The sequence below is a fragment of the Herpailurus yagouaroundi genome, unplaced genomic scaffold (assembly GCF_014898765.1).
Source record: "Herpailurus yagouaroundi ecotype Mexico unplaced genomic scaffold, PumYag 216, whole genome shotgun sequence".
Classification (NCBI taxonomy): domain Eukaryota; kingdom Metazoa; phylum Chordata; class Mammalia; order Carnivora; family Felidae; genus Herpailurus; species Herpailurus yagouaroundi.
Window position 1 is genome coordinate 6768564 of NW_024412447.1, and position 15984 is coordinate 6784547.

Sequence of the window (15984 nt, forward strand, 5' to 3'; positions counted from 1 at the left end):
CACTCATCCTTTTAACCTAAAATTTAAATTAAAAAAGAACACAAACCAACATGAGATTGTGCCCAGCCTGGTACAGAGTAGACACTCAATAGATACCCTTTTGAATGAATGATGGATGAATGTTTCCACACTCTGGTCTTGACAGCTTACAGAGTAAGTTTAAAGAATATGAGAATATGAATTTAAATGTAGTATTTATGTTTAAACTCTTACTCTCCTTCATGTATCTTGCCTGCTTTGCTTCTATTGTCAGTAGAACTTCATTTTGGTTTTCATATGCTTTTGTAACTGTTGCAGATCCCCCTGAAATTAAATGCTCAAGGTATTATTCAACCAGAAAAACCCATTGTTCTCAAGGTTGAGCTGAGAGATGGGAGTGTGAGTAGAGCCTGACTTTCCCTAAGAAATTCCCCTTTGTTCTTCAAGAACCTGTATCCCAGAACACCAGAGACTTCAATTTACTTTGTGAGTACAACCCAGAAATTAAGATGGGCTTCACGTACTGCTTGTGATGGATGACGAGGGATTGCAAGCTTTCCTGGTATCTGCATGGAGCATTATATGTTGTGGAATGTGAGGAAGGTGACTAATAAGTGCCAGACATGTAGACTCAGCCTATCCGGTCCCAGTTAGTACCATCTATTCCCCTGAGAACTGATCGATAATAAAAATTTCTCACCAGTTGTATTAAAAAACTTTAATGAAACAATAATTTTTGTGGTGACCATAATAGTGACATTCATATCACACATCTTATTTTGAATATTATACATTAACTATTACACTGAGTGTGTCAATCAACATCTCTTTACCAACGTATTAACTGATGTCTTCCTGCACATTAAGGGGGAATCCATAGAACTGATGAGTGAGGGTCAATGACTGGATGTTTTTGACCATCACAGTCACTAGGTGGGTGGGGCTTGCTCAGAAGTCCAACATGTTATGTTAAGGTAGGTGAGAGTCAATACACTGTTACTTTGCCCACTTCTCAGAAAGTTTAATTCTTCTGGTTTTGGAGCACATATTTTTTTTTTATAACACTCAATTGAGGCAGTTTTTATTACTAGTTTTGAATTAATGTTTTCATCTCATCTGCCCTGGTGTTCTGCTAGACAGGGAACATGCTTTTTCTTTGTGACCTAACCTCAGCCCCCTACTGTACTAATACAATGAACATCAAATAAGAGATGGTTGATTGGTCAGTAGATTGGGCAGAAAAGCTAAAAGCATTTGTCCAATGCAGTTGGTATGAGAAGCTGCACAGGATTCTTCCTTTTTCCCCCATTTACTCCCTTCCCCTTCTTTCCTTTCTCCTCTCTTCTCTTCCATTGCCTTTCCTTCCTGGATAATTTAGCTTTAAACTAATAGGTGGTACACAGCCAGGTGGGCAGCCCTACCTTGGGGCTCCAGGGCAGAAAAAGAAGTCACAATGACTCAAAGACAGAGACAGAGTAGGGAGGGGAGTATGTCCGCATATGGAAGCAGCCTGGCATGAATGTGGGAGCCCAAGCTTAGTGAGAAGAGTGTCCACACAGAGGGGCTGGTCTTGTGAGAGCCACCACACCCTAAATATGGATGGGCAACACAAGTAGTATGAGGAGGGGATGTTAAGTGATGTTAAGTGATGGAGTGGGGATTAGTTACATAAAGGGGAACTGATAAAAGTAAATATATTAGGGATAAGTGGAAGCCAGGTTTATCACTGTTGGAGAAGGGAGTCACTGATGGAAAGGGAGAAAACAGGAATGAGATTATGTATTCAGAGCTTAGAACTGAGTATATCAGTGAAAAAATCCTGCTTTTCTAGAGAGGTAGATGATAGGTAGATTGACTTAAAGATAAATAGATGTGTGTGCGTAGGTGAAAACACATATCCCCTACCTTTCTCCACAGACAGTTCTTAGAAACAGTGACACTGTAAAGGCAATGAGCACAACTTGTGCTCAAATCTTGGCTTATTAACATCACTTTCCACTGAAAGCAACTAGGGCTTTTCAGAGAAATGGCTGATCCAGGCTGGTGGAGCACATGATGAGCCTGGAGCATCTTGTCCTGAACAGTGATGGGGACACATCCAAAGGACACAGCCCAAGAAGTTTTATGGGCCCATCAGGCATGATTTGGGCATCATGATAACTAAGGATGGGAAGCGATTATGACCCATTGAATAAAACAGGAAAACACAATTACCCACAGGTATAATAAATACAGGATTGATTATAATTGATGAGGACACTGACACAGTTTCAAAGTACTACCACTCAAACACCCATGAGCTACCAGAGGAAAGAGCAGCTCACACAGAGAGACCTGGCAAATGAATGAGTGTCATCAGGGAAAGGAGGAAGTGACGGCGTGTCACTTAATAGGACTTGGTGAAAAGAACTGAGCATCACCTCTGGGGTATTCTTGCTGAGGAGGAAAACCTGAAAGAAATCCTGAAAAAAAGCCAGACAAACCTGACAGAGGAATACCTACTCCTAATCTGTACCTGGTATGTAATCTTCAACAAAACCAAGGTCATGAAAGTGATTAAAAAAGAAGAAACAAGGGGCGCCTGGGTGGCGCAGTCGGTTAAGCGTCCGACTTCAGCCAGGTCACGATCTCGCGGTCCGTGAGTTCGAGCCCCGCGTCGGGCTCTGGGCTGATGGCTCAGAGCCTGGAGCCTGTTTCTGATTCTGTGTCTCCCTCTCTCTCTGCCCCTCCCCCGTTCATGCTCTGTCTCTCTCTGTCCCAAAAAAATAAATGTTAAAAAAAAAAAAAAAAAAGAAGAAGAAACAAGCCCAGAGTGGAGTCACCTGCCTGCAAATTCCACCTCACAGCAAACCAAGACTAATGACACTTTCAACCTATCCCAGGAAGGTGACCTTTTACCAGTCTGGCTGAAATTTCCTGATGAGTCATCTGCAAGATAGAAACCCTGCAGGTCCTTCCCTCAGAGAAGGGGTCCTGGCCTGAAACCATTGCTTTTCCTTCTAAGTACTTCCTGCCCCACCCTTCTTCCTCTAAAACCCTGCATCTTGTACACCTCCTGGGAGCATGTGTCTCCCTGTCAGGTGGGATGCTGCCAATTCATGAATTGCTTAATAAAGCCAATAAGATCTTCAACTTGACTTGCTGGAATTTTGTTTTTCAATAAAAGTCAGAGACACACTAAGGAAGTGTTCCAGACTGAACTACAGAAACCAAAGAGGAGTGACATGGAAACTCCAGTGAGTAGATTGGGTCCTTCAGCTGTAAAAGATATTGTGGGGACAATTGGGGGAATTGAGGGCTATGATGAATACATGGCAGTAATGTGTTAATGTCCATGCCCTGACTTTGATGGAAAATGTCTTGTAGGAATTACAGATTATGAAATATCAGGTCAGCATTTACTCTGAGATTGATCAGGAACATAGTTCTTGGAATAGACTCTTCTGGAAGCTTGTGATTCTTCTTGGGAGAAGTGGTTCAGAACAACTGTGGATCTACACAGCTCTCCCCTTCCCTTGCCTTCGTCTGACTTGTATTATTTAATACAAGGAGGCAGCACCACACAGTGATTGAGAGACAGGGATCTCTGAAACTGGAATTCCTGAGTTTTGAATCCCACCTCATCAGGACTGAGTCTTGATGAATCAATGGCTTTGGGTAAATGAGGAAAAGGTGCCACTTTTACATAGCTGGGCCCTTAGGGCTTGGGCTGCCTTTCAGCACCTGTATGCCCCTCAGCGAATACTACTGTGCACAAATTAGTTCAGGTTATTCATTGCCTCAGGCTGGGTTCCCTAAAAGCAGAGCCTGAGATGGGGGCTCTGAAGCAAATGTTTTACTCAGGGAGTGATCTTGGGGGAAAGGATTGAGGGGAGTGGGGTAGAGCAGGAGGAAAAGCTGAGTGAGTGTGGTCTTGGGGGAGCCTGATCTCATGATGAGCCCTGGGGCAGGAATTGTGTTATAGAGTGGATGTCACTTTGAGACAGGAGATGGCATCTTGTACCCCATTGGTTGGTATTGGACTGGGGCACTAATTCCCAGGTGAAACGGCTTCAGTTTGGCCAAGAGCGAGTCCCTGAGAATGGGACAACCGTGAGCTAATAAGAGCCAGTAGTCTCAGCCTTTGGGGAGTGAGTATGCTGCCCAGTGACAGAATTTGGCACCTTCCTCCTCTGAAGACACTTACACGTGGTGCCTTGAACTAATTACTTAACACCTTACTGCCTTGGTATTTAGAGCCTCAGATTCTGTAAAATAGGAGAATAATGCCAGTGCCTATCTGAAGTGATGATGGAATCAGATGATGTGTGTGTGTGAGGTACTTAGGACACAGACCAGGGAGCACGCAGCGAGCATGTAATCAATGTCAGCTATTACCTTCATGGCTGTATTATCTTCAGTCCTCAGGAGGCCATGTCAGTTTTGACATTTGGGCTCCAGCCTTGTCAATTCCAGCTTCCATCTGCCATTTTAGAAAGTAATCACATACATCATTCAGTGAGCTTTAACTATGAAGTTAGTGGTGTATCAGCAGATGCTGTTCAGGAGTTTTCCAAAGAGTAATAGCAATATCCCCATTCTAGAAGTGCCTTTGTCATGTGAAAATTAGTCATGTGACCCCCACTGAAATGGAGTGGGGAGGTTTGGCAGGGGGCACTGTCACACCCTACCACTCAGACCCAATAGGAAGAGACAGACTTGACCTTGCACTACTTTACTATCCCAGCTGCAGGAAGAAGGGCTTTCCTTGTCACCACAACCCAGAACCCCTTCTCCCCAACAAGAGCTCTGCCAGTGAGAAGTCACCACACTTCAAACTCCAAGGTTATTCCGTGAATTTTAGTTTATAACCCCCTTCCCAGCCTCCCCTTTTCTCCTGGAAAAAAATAAACAAATAACCTCCCCCTAAAAAAACCCCATAACTCCCTTTGTTTTTTAGACTTGGCTATCTATGGTTTTGCTGAAGCTTGTTTGTCCTGGATTGCAATTCTCTTTTTTTTTCCTGAATAACTCCCTTTTGGTTGGTAAAACAACTGGCAGCATTGGGGCACCTGGGTGGCTCAGTTAGTTGAACATCCGATTTCGGCTCAGGTCATGATCTTGTGGTTTGTGAGTTCGAGCCCGGCGTCAGGCTCTGTGCTGACAGCTCAGAGCCTGGAGCCTGCTTCAGATTCTGCATCTCCCTCTCACTTCCCTTCCCCTGCTCATGCTCTGTCCCTCAACAATAAATAAACATTAACAAAAAATTTAAAACAACAACAACTGGCAGCATGTATGTATGTATGTATGTATATATTTAGGTTTATGTATTTATTTTAAGAGAGAGAGAGTGTGTGAGCAGGGAAGTGGCAGAGAGAGAGAGAGAGAGAGGGAGAGAGAATCCCAAGCAGGCTCCATGCTATAAGCACAGAGCCTGACTCTGGGCTTAAACCCACAATCTATGAGATGATGACCTGAGCCGAAAGCAAGAGTTGGATGCTTAACCAATTGAGACACGCAGGTTCCCCTAGCAGTTTTTATTTCTAAGGCCAAGAGTCATCACACCTAAGGGTGGATGGTCTCGGGGTCAGGGATGCACTGCAGTGACAGGTGACAGGAGGGAAACCTTCCCACTGCATTCATGTGGGCTTTCTCCAGCCCTCTCTTAATATTGCTTTTCTGGTACCAGAGTTCCGACCAGTTAGTCTGGTCTTTTCCAGGCTATGCAGTGTCCAATATGCATGAAAAGCTAGGATGAGATGTGCTTATCTCTTTTTTAAAAAAAATATTTTTAGGGAAAGAGAGAGAGAGCATTGTCCTTTTATGGACCCACCACACAACTGCCCCTATTCTGTGGGCACATTGGTGCTTTGGTGGGCTTTCCCTCAAGCTCAGTTTACTGTTATCTTTATTTTTGTGGAGTTATGTCTCTGTTTCTCACATAAGAATGTAAGTGATAGAATATGCTAGTCTTAATGTCTTGTAGTTTTGGTGAATTGACTTACCTTCATTTGACTTCAAGTGAAGTGCCAGAAGCAAGCACTGCTCTTAAAGTCAGCTGCTCCAGGTATCAATGTTGTCATGGCCATGCCACATTATCCAAACCTTGATCCTAGTGACTTGATCCTTTTCCAGTGACTTGCAAGTGGTCTACATCATTAAGCCTCATGACCCTTTGTGTTATGTGACAAAAACTGGTACTAATGATTAATTGGACTATTTACAGAGTAATGTGACCTCTGCACTCTCCATGTTACTAAAATTTGAAGGAAGTTCTTCAAAAAGGAGATTATGCCATCCCTCTTGCATTCCTTCAAAATCACCATGCCAACCATAGCCCTCTTAAGCCCAAGAATATAGAAACGAAGAAGTTGTGGCTCCTACCCGAGGATCTAATAAATTACTTGGAGACACAGAAACATAATTACTGTACATCCAGTGTGCCCCAGGTCCCCTGCTCCACCCCATGAGAGGAGAATGGATCAGTATTAATTTGCTGGGCTCCATAACAAAGTACCACAGACTGAGGAGCTTCATCTACAGAAGTTTATTCTATCACAATACTGGAGGCCAGGAGTACAATCAAGTGGTTGGCAAGGTTGGTTCCATCTGTGGCCTCTCTCCGTGGCTTGCAGATGACCATCTTCTCCATGTTTTCACATGGTCTTCCCTTTGTGGATGTTTGTGTCCTGATCTCCTCTTAGAAGGACACCAGTCATGTTGGATTAGGGTCCATGTTAGTGACCACATTTAACATCTTTTTCTTCATAAAGACCACACTTCCAACTGCAATCATGTTTTGAATTGCTGGCAGTTAGTACTTCAACTTACAGATTTGGAAGGGACACAATTCAGCCTATACCAGGATCTGTGTAGAAACCCTATGGGCCTGCACATGACTATCACAGGAAGGCTAGGGGACCTGCAGCAGTGAATGTGAACTCTCATCAAAGCTGGGTGGAGGGTGGGGCTGGATCCTGCATGCCAGTGAGAAGGGCCTAGGTCATCAGGGGCAACTCCCAGGCCTGATCGGAGCATGGACACAGCTTCAGATCATCAAGGACCCTCTGTAGAACCAGGGCAGGGATCAGGTGTCACCTGTAAGGCCTAGGGTAGAGAGAGGATCTGAGGCCCACTTTTCTAGCCCAGAAGTCACACTCCCAAACATTCTGAGCTCATTCTGGGAGGAGCAGAGAAAGGACAATGGGGGACAGGGTCAGAAGACTGAACTCAGAAAACTTGTTACCCAAGTGACCAAGAAGTGGTTTTATGAAGAAATTCCCCCTCCCCAATCTCACCCCAAAAAGGGTCTCATGGAGATGATGATGTCATCTGTGAAAAGCTACATTGTCTTCAAGCATCTGTGTATTTTCAAAAGCACTGTATCTCTCATGTCTGCAACTGGAACCATAACACTGTTGACCAATTAACAAAGATAAAAGAATCAGAGAACTGGAAAGAGTCTCACCGTTCAAATCCAAGACTTTAATTTTACAGATTTCTCATTTAATCCTCCTAACAGCCCCTTGAGGAAACTGAGTCTCAGAGGGATTAATGACTTCCTCAAGGTGAGAGAGTAGAAAAGGTGTCATGTGGCTTCATTCACTATGCTGTGCTGCTTCCAGATGAACTCATTAATCCCAGACCCACAAAAGGCAGGGATGAGATGGACCTCCCAGACCCACAAAAGGCAGGGATGGTTTGAGGCTATTGTTGGCCCCACTGCTGTCCTCTCAGGGCCTACACACTGCCGAGCACACCATAGGTCTTCAGTAAAATATCTTGAGTCTGTTTGGGAAACACATATTGGAAATAGCACATGGACTCCACCAGTACCTCTCATCATCCTGTAATTTGGGGATTTCCCAGCATCAGCTATCAGGAGGTACATCTGAACCTCAAGCATGTATAGAAGGTCAGCAGGAAGGTTCTTGTTTTGGATTTTGTTCAGATCCACAAACATTTCCTAGGCACTGCTCTGGATCAGGTCCAAATGTGCCCTGTTGGTGGGGAAAAGTCAGACCCTTGAATAGATAGATTCAGTATGGTGGAAGGTCAGCCTCAGTGCTTTGAGATCACAGAGAAGGAGCACTTGTCCCCAAAAATGGTTGGGAGGAGCTGATACCTGATCGGGGCTTCTATAAACTTATTTTACTAAAAAAATCAAATATATAGATGTACATTCTTTAAAAAGTTGAACAGTGCTAATGGTAGTTTTTTTTTTTTCCAACGTTTATTTATTTTTGGGACAGAGAGAGACAGAGCATGAATGGGGGAGGGGCAGAGAGAGAGGGAGACACAGAATCGGGAACAGGCTCCAGGCTCTGAGCCATCAGCCCAGAGCCCGACGCGGGGCTCGAACTCACGGACCACGAGATCGTGACCTGGCTGAAGTTGGACGCTTAACCGACTGCGCCACCCAGGCGCCCCGCTAACGGTAGTTTTAACAAAACCAGTGGCATCTTTCTCCACCTGATATCTTTCTTGGTTTTCTCCCTCATTTCTGTAGAGGCCATCTCCTTGTAGCTTTCAGAAGAGTAATGAAGAGGAGTTAATTTTTGTTAAAGAATGTGCATTTCTGAATATATCTCTGCTCTACCCTCATGCTTGATGGATGATTTCAGCATAGAATTGCTTGATGGATGATTTGAGCTAGAAGTTTCTCCATGAACTTGTAGACATAGGGACTTGTCTCTACTATTGCTGTTGAGAAGATTCTGCCCTTCTGGTTTCTGATTCCTTGTACTTGACCTGGGTCTTGCTCCCCTCACTCTTTCTGCAAGCATTTGGGATTTTCTTTTTCTCCCTGGTGTCTGAAAGTTCATGACAATGTGCCTTCATGAATCTGCTGTCATCCGTTATTCTAGGCAGAGCTGTCCAAGAGACCTTTCTGCAATGATGCAAATGTTCTGTATCTGTGTTGTCCAATGTGGTTGTCTCCAGCCACATGGGGGTATTGTGCACTTGAAATGTGGCTGGAGTGGTGAGGAATTGCATTTCTGATTTTTTCTGTTTTTAAATAAATTTATATTGAAATCTAACCACATTGTGTTCAAGGGCTATAGCGGGTGGTGCAGTGCATTGGACTTTCAATCTGGAGACTTTTGCTCTTCAGTTGTGGGAAATTTTCTTGAATTATTTCATTGTATGTAGTCTCTGTTCTAAAATCCCTATTGGCCAGATGATAGAACTCATGGTATTATTCTCTAATTTTCCTGTATTTTCCCTCCCATTTTTTGGAGTGAATTAGTTACATGAAACTAACCTAGTGAACATGTGTTTATTTAAAGTATGATATTTTATCCTTTATTGATCTCTTTGCATTAATATTATTTTTTAAAATATTATGTTTGAATACAGTTTAAAATTTATATGATTAGTGAGATTTTGGGCAATTTGTGCTCAAGTGGAATGCCTCACTCAAATTGCTCTGGTCATAGTTCTGCCTGGAAATCCAAACTGAATTTTATAAAAATACTGTGTTGCTAAGGAGGGAATGAGCTCTCCTTACTCCTTTTGTTTGGTTCTTTTGGGGGGTTGGCTTTTATTGACCTACAAGGCACTCTACTTAGGGAACTGTTTAGAGACAAATTCTGCCCACTAGGAGAAAAGGGATGAGAGGAATCTCATCCCAGTTGGGCTTTAGATCCTATAAGGGTGAGAAAATACGAGGTGTGGTGGTTCTGCTCCAACCCCTGTGTTTACACAACTGGACAGGCACTGTAGGCTCAATGAAGTCCAGGAAATGAAGTCTCTAAACATTAACATTCTCAGTAGCTCCTCACAGGCAAGGAGGTAAAAAGAGCCATTTAAACATAATCAGTAAGAAGGAAAAAAGTAAACAGTCCACATCCACCAAAAACCCAACCTTTTAAGTATGTTCTAATTAAAACTTGAAGTCAAGTGTCCTCCTCTTGCTAAAAGAAAATATGTTACATTATTTAGAGTTATTTTATAACTCTTGTCCTCTCTCACCCTTGGACTAAACTATTTTAAGCGTTCATGTGGAGTGACCGTTTCTTTTTTTAAATTTTTTTTTCAACGTTTATTTATTTTTGGGACAGAGAGAGACAGAGCATGAACGGGGGAGGGGCAGAGAGAGAGGGAGACACAGAATTGGAAACAGGCTCCAGGCTCCGAGCCATCAGCCCAGAGTCTGACGCGGGGCTCGAACTCACGGACCGCGAGATCGTGACCTGGCTGAAGTCGGACGCTTAACCGACTGCGCCCCCCAGGCGCCCCCCAAGGAGTGACCGTTTCTAAAAGGCCTGCAGAGGGTCTGGTATCTGGCTTAGCAAAGTCACCAGATATACCAAATACTATTATTTTATTGCAGGTATCTTGATTTTAGCTCAATGTTTGTGTGGTTATTGGTTTAGTGTCTCTCCCTGTTAGAGTGTTGGGTTCATATAGTCTATATAGTCTTGGCCCAGGGACCGAATGCAGCAAGTGTAGAGCCCACCCAACATCTAATGACAATGGGGGAGGTTCCCACCTCCTCCAATGCCAGGATGTTCACAACCTGTCACTTTCTCACCACTCCCACACAAACTGTAGGGCCCAGACACTCACACTTAAATACCACCTGGTTACCTGGAATTGGCAAGATCAAGTTTGGCCTTACTGAGAAGAATGGGAGTTTTCCCAGACACTTAACTTAGGAACAGACACTTAACCTTTCCTTCATTTTTGCACACTTGAGACTATGATCTGTGAAATTTGAATGTGATGCACAGATCATTCCAGGGCAACACTGCTTCCCCTACTGTGAGCACTTCTCTTGGCCTGTGGAAGTCAGGCCATGCTTCCCCAAGGAGATGTCCTGTGAGCTAACAATACAAAGGGATGAGAATATTAGACAGCTGGGTTCTCTGCATCCCTGAGTCCTGACAACTTATTCACCTACACTGATATCTGAGCCTAAGTCTTCTCTAAATATTATTCAATTCAATTTTGACCAGTAGCTAAGGAGACTAAGGAAGCTGATAAATCCTTCACTGTTAAGGAGGATGCATAGTTATTCTTACTTGGCTGTACTATAATTATCTTAGTTTTCTCTATCTTCAACTTGAAAGATATCTGAGTCTGAGATCTGTTTTTACCACATGCATTTGGAACAGAGTTGGGAAAGTTCATGATGAGCGTATTAGTATAGTAAGGAGTAGATGAGAGCCATGGAGTCTATGGGGTGTTCTTCTGACACACAGTGTCTTCTTTCATACAAACTCTGAGGATGCTTCAAACTCTGAGGATGCGAGTCTTGTCGTGGCAGGTGTTCCTTTGTGGAGAAGAATGGGGCACAAAGCTCATGCCTCTATTATTCTCCCTTGCAGACAAAGCCATCTGCATTGGTTCAGTGCTGGCTGCATTGTAGTCCCCAGCAATGACAAGCCTATCACTTTTGGGATAGATTTCAACCAGCTGCAGCAGACTCTGAGGTGAAGAGGGTAGGCGGATGCTCATTTTAAGCTTAGTTATGAAATAATCATAGCTGAGCATGGGGTTTGGAGAAGGATAAAAGTCTATTAGTTCCCACAGAGGCTTGGTTTCCAAGTACAATAAAAAAGGCTTTGTGTTTAGTTGAGAGCATTAAGTTGTCAAGAATTATCAAATGACAGGAATCGTTCCTTGATTCTGTGTACCTCTCTGCTGGGGAACAATACTCTTAGTACCATCTTGGCTAGCATCTGTATTCCCTGCTAAGATGAAGCAGAGTCCTTTGTTCTGGAATTATGAGGGAGCTGCTGTGCAGGTAGCCAAGGATATAGGGACAGAAATTTAACCAGTTCAGTGTTGCAGACTTGGGTCTATTTCCCAAGTAGGGACCCTTATCAGGGAAGGGCAAACGTTGAATATCAGTATTGCTGAGCACAGTCTCCCTTTATGTTCACTTATTTACAATATGTTTTTGTGATCAATGGCTGTTGGAAATACAATTCCAGTCACTGAATCTCAGTCTAACATCTGTAAACAGGGTAATAGCATGGCCCTATGGAATGGTGCCCAATGAAGGCACCAAAAGGGGGCAGAAATATTTCAGAATTCCTGGGACTTTCTCTTCTACTTTTCCTGGGGATCATCTTCCAGCTTCCCATGTCTGTCCTATGTTGGTATTCCAGCTTGGAGCCATTTATTTCTTAAATGGAGCAGGGCTCCATTGTCCCAGAGATTCCAGAGGTATGCCATGCAATCCATGGTTTCTCAGGACATGCAGACACAGAACATGAGTCAGAGTGATGAAAATGAGCTGAAATAATTTCCAGAGGCTATGTCCTCATACCTCTCCCAGCAGGTAAGTGGCAAGGTCATCAGTGATCTTCCCACAGGGATATTAGGAAGCCCAGTAATTTCACTTCTACCAACTCAAGTCCATCAACCTTTCTGGATGCCCCCCTGAGCATATATACTTTTGGGACATAATGTTGGTAAGTACCCAGACTGTGCCCTTGAGAAGCTCTCTCTCTGTAAGGTAAATGGGTGTAGAGACCAATGATAGGGATGGAGGGTACAGAGAACTGGGGCTCATGGGACAGAAATTTTCCAGGGCAGGAGGTTGGCAAGGACAGACTCTAACAGAGGAGATTCTGTTAGAGCTGGGTTTGAAGGATGAGTAGGATCCTTCTAGGCAGCCCAGGGACATGTTTAGGCAGAGGAAACTACATGGGTAAAGATGAGTAGACCCAGCTTGTGTGAAGGGTTTCAAGTGTTTAAGGGTACAGACAGTCATGATGACAAGGGCAACTTAGAGATTTAAGGACAATGGTTTTACGTGAACTTCTGTAACCTTTGGGATTACTGGTAACACTGATTGAGTTGTTTATTGATTTCCCACAAAATATTGACTCAAAGGAGGTCAAACTGGGAATGTCCATGATGCTTTGCCAACACTCATGGGTGTAGAGCACCTACAGGTGGATCACCAGTGGCCCTTCTACTGGCTGTAGCTCCAGCCCCGCCCCCTCTTCACTATATATATTCCAGCCTCACTGAATCATCGCTGGTGGGAAGGAAAGCTCCACATGAACAGGCCAGCACAGACTGGCGCACACTGCTGAAAGAGAGTAGAGGAGATTGGCAGAGGGAAGGTGGCCATGGACCTGATCCCAAGCTTTTCCATAGAAACCTGGCTTCTTCTGGCTACCAGCCTGGTGCTCCTCTATCTGTGAGTAACTGTTCAGGCTCATCGCCTCTGGAACCTTGCTAATTAGCAACCTCTACCCCTTTTTCTTTTCTGCTCTGTGGATGAAGAGTTAACAAAAGGAAGTTCCTGAAGTGTTGGGTGCTTCAAACAAGCTAGAAACACATAAGGGGTTATTATTGACCTCACCCAGATCTGCAAAAGGAGTACCCCCATACCCCAACTCCAATATCTGTAGCTAGGAGGGCTGAGAGACATTATTTTCTCCTGGGATGATCTTCTGTTTCACTACCAGTTGGGACGTAAACTGTCGCGACCGGCGCGACAAACACCGAGGTCAGGGTCCTGAGGGTAGGGGAATGTAAGAAAAAAAGAGAAGAGAAAGTTTGGGAACAGGAGGGCCCCCTGGGCTGATGGCCCAAGTGACGGCTTTATTGTTGCTGTACACAATCTTTTATAATATAAGACTCTTATGGATCAGGTCATTCTAAGAATAATCAGGTTTCACATGATCACTGCCAGCCAAAACATTTAGTTCTGTGTACCTTGTGAACTTTCTGAACGGGTCACAAGACCTTGTTGATAGATTGCTAGCAAAACACAATTCCCATGTTTGTTTCTATCTGACTCGGGGTAGAAAAAGGGAGGTAACATTACTGCCAACACCTGCAGACCACAGGCTTCAGGAACTTTCTCAGCCTTGACAAGGCTTTCGTATGCCCTTGAAAGTGGGGGAATGGGAGGGGGAACCACCGGGTTGGCTAAGTCAACAGGGAACATTGCTTGACCCGGTCTCAGCCTGGCACTGGGGCCCAGCCCCCCACAGTAAACCTATCAAGCAAAATTCACCTGAGGAAGATTAAGATCAGCAGACCCCTGTGCTGTGGAGCCCTCACCCCATCCCAAGATCTGGGGATTCTGGAGGCAGAGGGAGTAGCTTGGGTCTTGTCTCATTATCTTCACCTTCCTGGTCTTTGTCTGCTGCAGGACATGTGTAAAAGGATTGGGCCTGTGTCTCTCAGGTGGCTCCTGCTCCCTCCCTCCCACCACCAAGCATCATGTACACAAATCACTGGTACACTCAGACTTCCAGGGGGGCTGGATGTGCCTCACCTTCCTCTTCAGAATGGACTTTTTACTCTTTTCTGTGCCCCTCTCCTGGCCACTCCCCGACCTTGTAATATGCAGAGCTCCTTACCCTAAATGAGTACCTTTAGAGCTGAAGAGACTTGGCAGAAATCTTGAAATTCTATTCATTTCAGGTTTTCCTTCTAGTGTCTGGGAAGTTTGCATCAGTATAGAGATTTATTCCTCCCTCGATATGAAATCTGCCAGCAGGCTGCAAAGACATAGCCCTGAAAGCAAATTTGGATATTAAATATGTTTTTTCCCTCTATGTTACAGTACAGGAGGAAAATAAAAATCATTAGCAGAGGAATTCCTTTCAGTGGTGGGTTTCCCAGTATCCTGAAGCAGGTTGGGAAAGGACTTAGTTTCCAGTTGTGGGTAGGGATGGTCCCCTCTATGTCACATTTGACCTCTATCTCAATTTCGCTTTCTTCAAGAATAGAAAGGCATGAGGATGTGAACATAGGACATATAAGCCTGATTTTCATTTTCTGAGAGAAAGGTTAGGAATGCTGGGTGTGACAACATGTTCTGTCCCAATGACATTTAAATGTAATTGATGTGGTTTAATTTCATTCTTTTTAATACTAGGGTTTTTACTGAGATAAGACTATTTCCAGCTTGTTCTTTCTGAAGTCTAAAAGGAGGCTGTTAGTTTAGCCTTTGTGATTATAATGGTGCATAAATAATTTCAGCCTTCTAGAGTCATGTTGGGAATATGAATTTAGTGTACACATGCATACTTCTATGATATAGGTTGTGTATATGTTTACAAGTGCCCAGCAGGTTATTTTAACCTCTCATCACAGGCGAGTAGTAAGACAACCTGTGCTGATGTGAGAGGCATCCAGGGCTCAGAATGGAGTGGGAGAGTATTCCTCCCTCATAACAGACCTTCCAGAGATACTCCTTGGTTCTGGTCCCACAGGAGGTCATCACAGGACCACAGGATTAGCATCTCATCTGCTTGGGGCCAGGGAACAGGGATACCATGTGAGTCATACTGTGTCTGGTCTATCTGGCAGTGGGGCTGTCACGGGTCTTTTCCACCAGGCAAACAGTATGTTATACTTAAAAGACACTGGTGTAGTCAAGAGTCAGTAGCTGTAAACAGGGCCCTCTGTCTATCAGTGCAATGTAAAGGCACTAAAAATGAGTCACTTTACTGTTAGCCCCTTCATTTGTACCAACAGCAGCATTACTCTACCAAAAAGAGAGAAGCTGGAATGAATCAGAAAAATTCATCTAGCTCCACCTCTGCATTGTATTGGAGCCCTGTGAGTTTAGACCAGATCTTGCCTTGTGACCAGTGTTGCTGACACATTCACTCAATTGTTTGGCCTCACTTGGGAGTTGAATTATCATGTTGATGGTCCAGAAGCCAGAATTGATTTTTTAAAAAATTTTTTAACGTTTATTTATTTTGGAGACAAGAGAGAGCACAAGTGGGGGAGGGGCAGAGAAAGCCAGAGACAGGATCTGAAGCAGGCTGCAAGCTCTGAGCTGTCAGCACAGAGCCCGATGCGGGCCTCAAACCCACAACCATGAGATCATGACCTGAGCCAAAGTCAGACACTCAACCAACTGAGCCACCCAGGTGCTCCCAGAATTGATTTTTTTGTGTTGGTGATGGCCACCCGTACTTCTGACATCTGGTGCACATGTGTCAAAGTGTTCTAGAAGAAGTATCTAAATATCCAGCTGGGTCGGGTTGAGGTCTCTCTGCTGGGTCCCTCAAACATGTCCTTTCCTGCAATTTG

At 44.2% G+C, this 15984-nt stretch overlaps 2 protein-coding genes across 3 annotated transcripts in view; both read left to right on the forward strand.

The window, feature by feature from the left end:
* LOC121017808 (cytochrome P450 3A12) overlaps window positions 1-712 on the forward strand; it is a 69528-nt gene extending 68816 nt beyond the window's left edge. Inside the window, exon 13 of the mRNA XM_040456279.1 lies at window positions 298-712. Within this exon, the coding sequence (XP_040312213.1) occupies window positions 298-393 (96 nt within the window). The 3' untranslated portion in view covers window positions 394-712. The remainder of the gene's footprint in view (window positions 1-297) is intronic.
* A 12230-nt stretch (window positions 713-12942) lies between these two features.
* Window positions 12943-15984, forward strand: part of LOC121017809 (cytochrome P450 3A12-like) — a 35675-nt gene continuing 32633 nt past the window's right edge. For both annotated transcript variants that reach the window (XM_040456280.1, XM_040456281.1), the window contains exon 1: window positions 12943-13120. In XM_040456280.1, coding sequence (XP_040312214.1) covers window positions 13050-13120 — 71 coding nt within the window. In that variant the 5' untranslated portion in view covers window positions 12943-13049. The remainder of the gene's footprint in view (window positions 13121-15984) is intronic.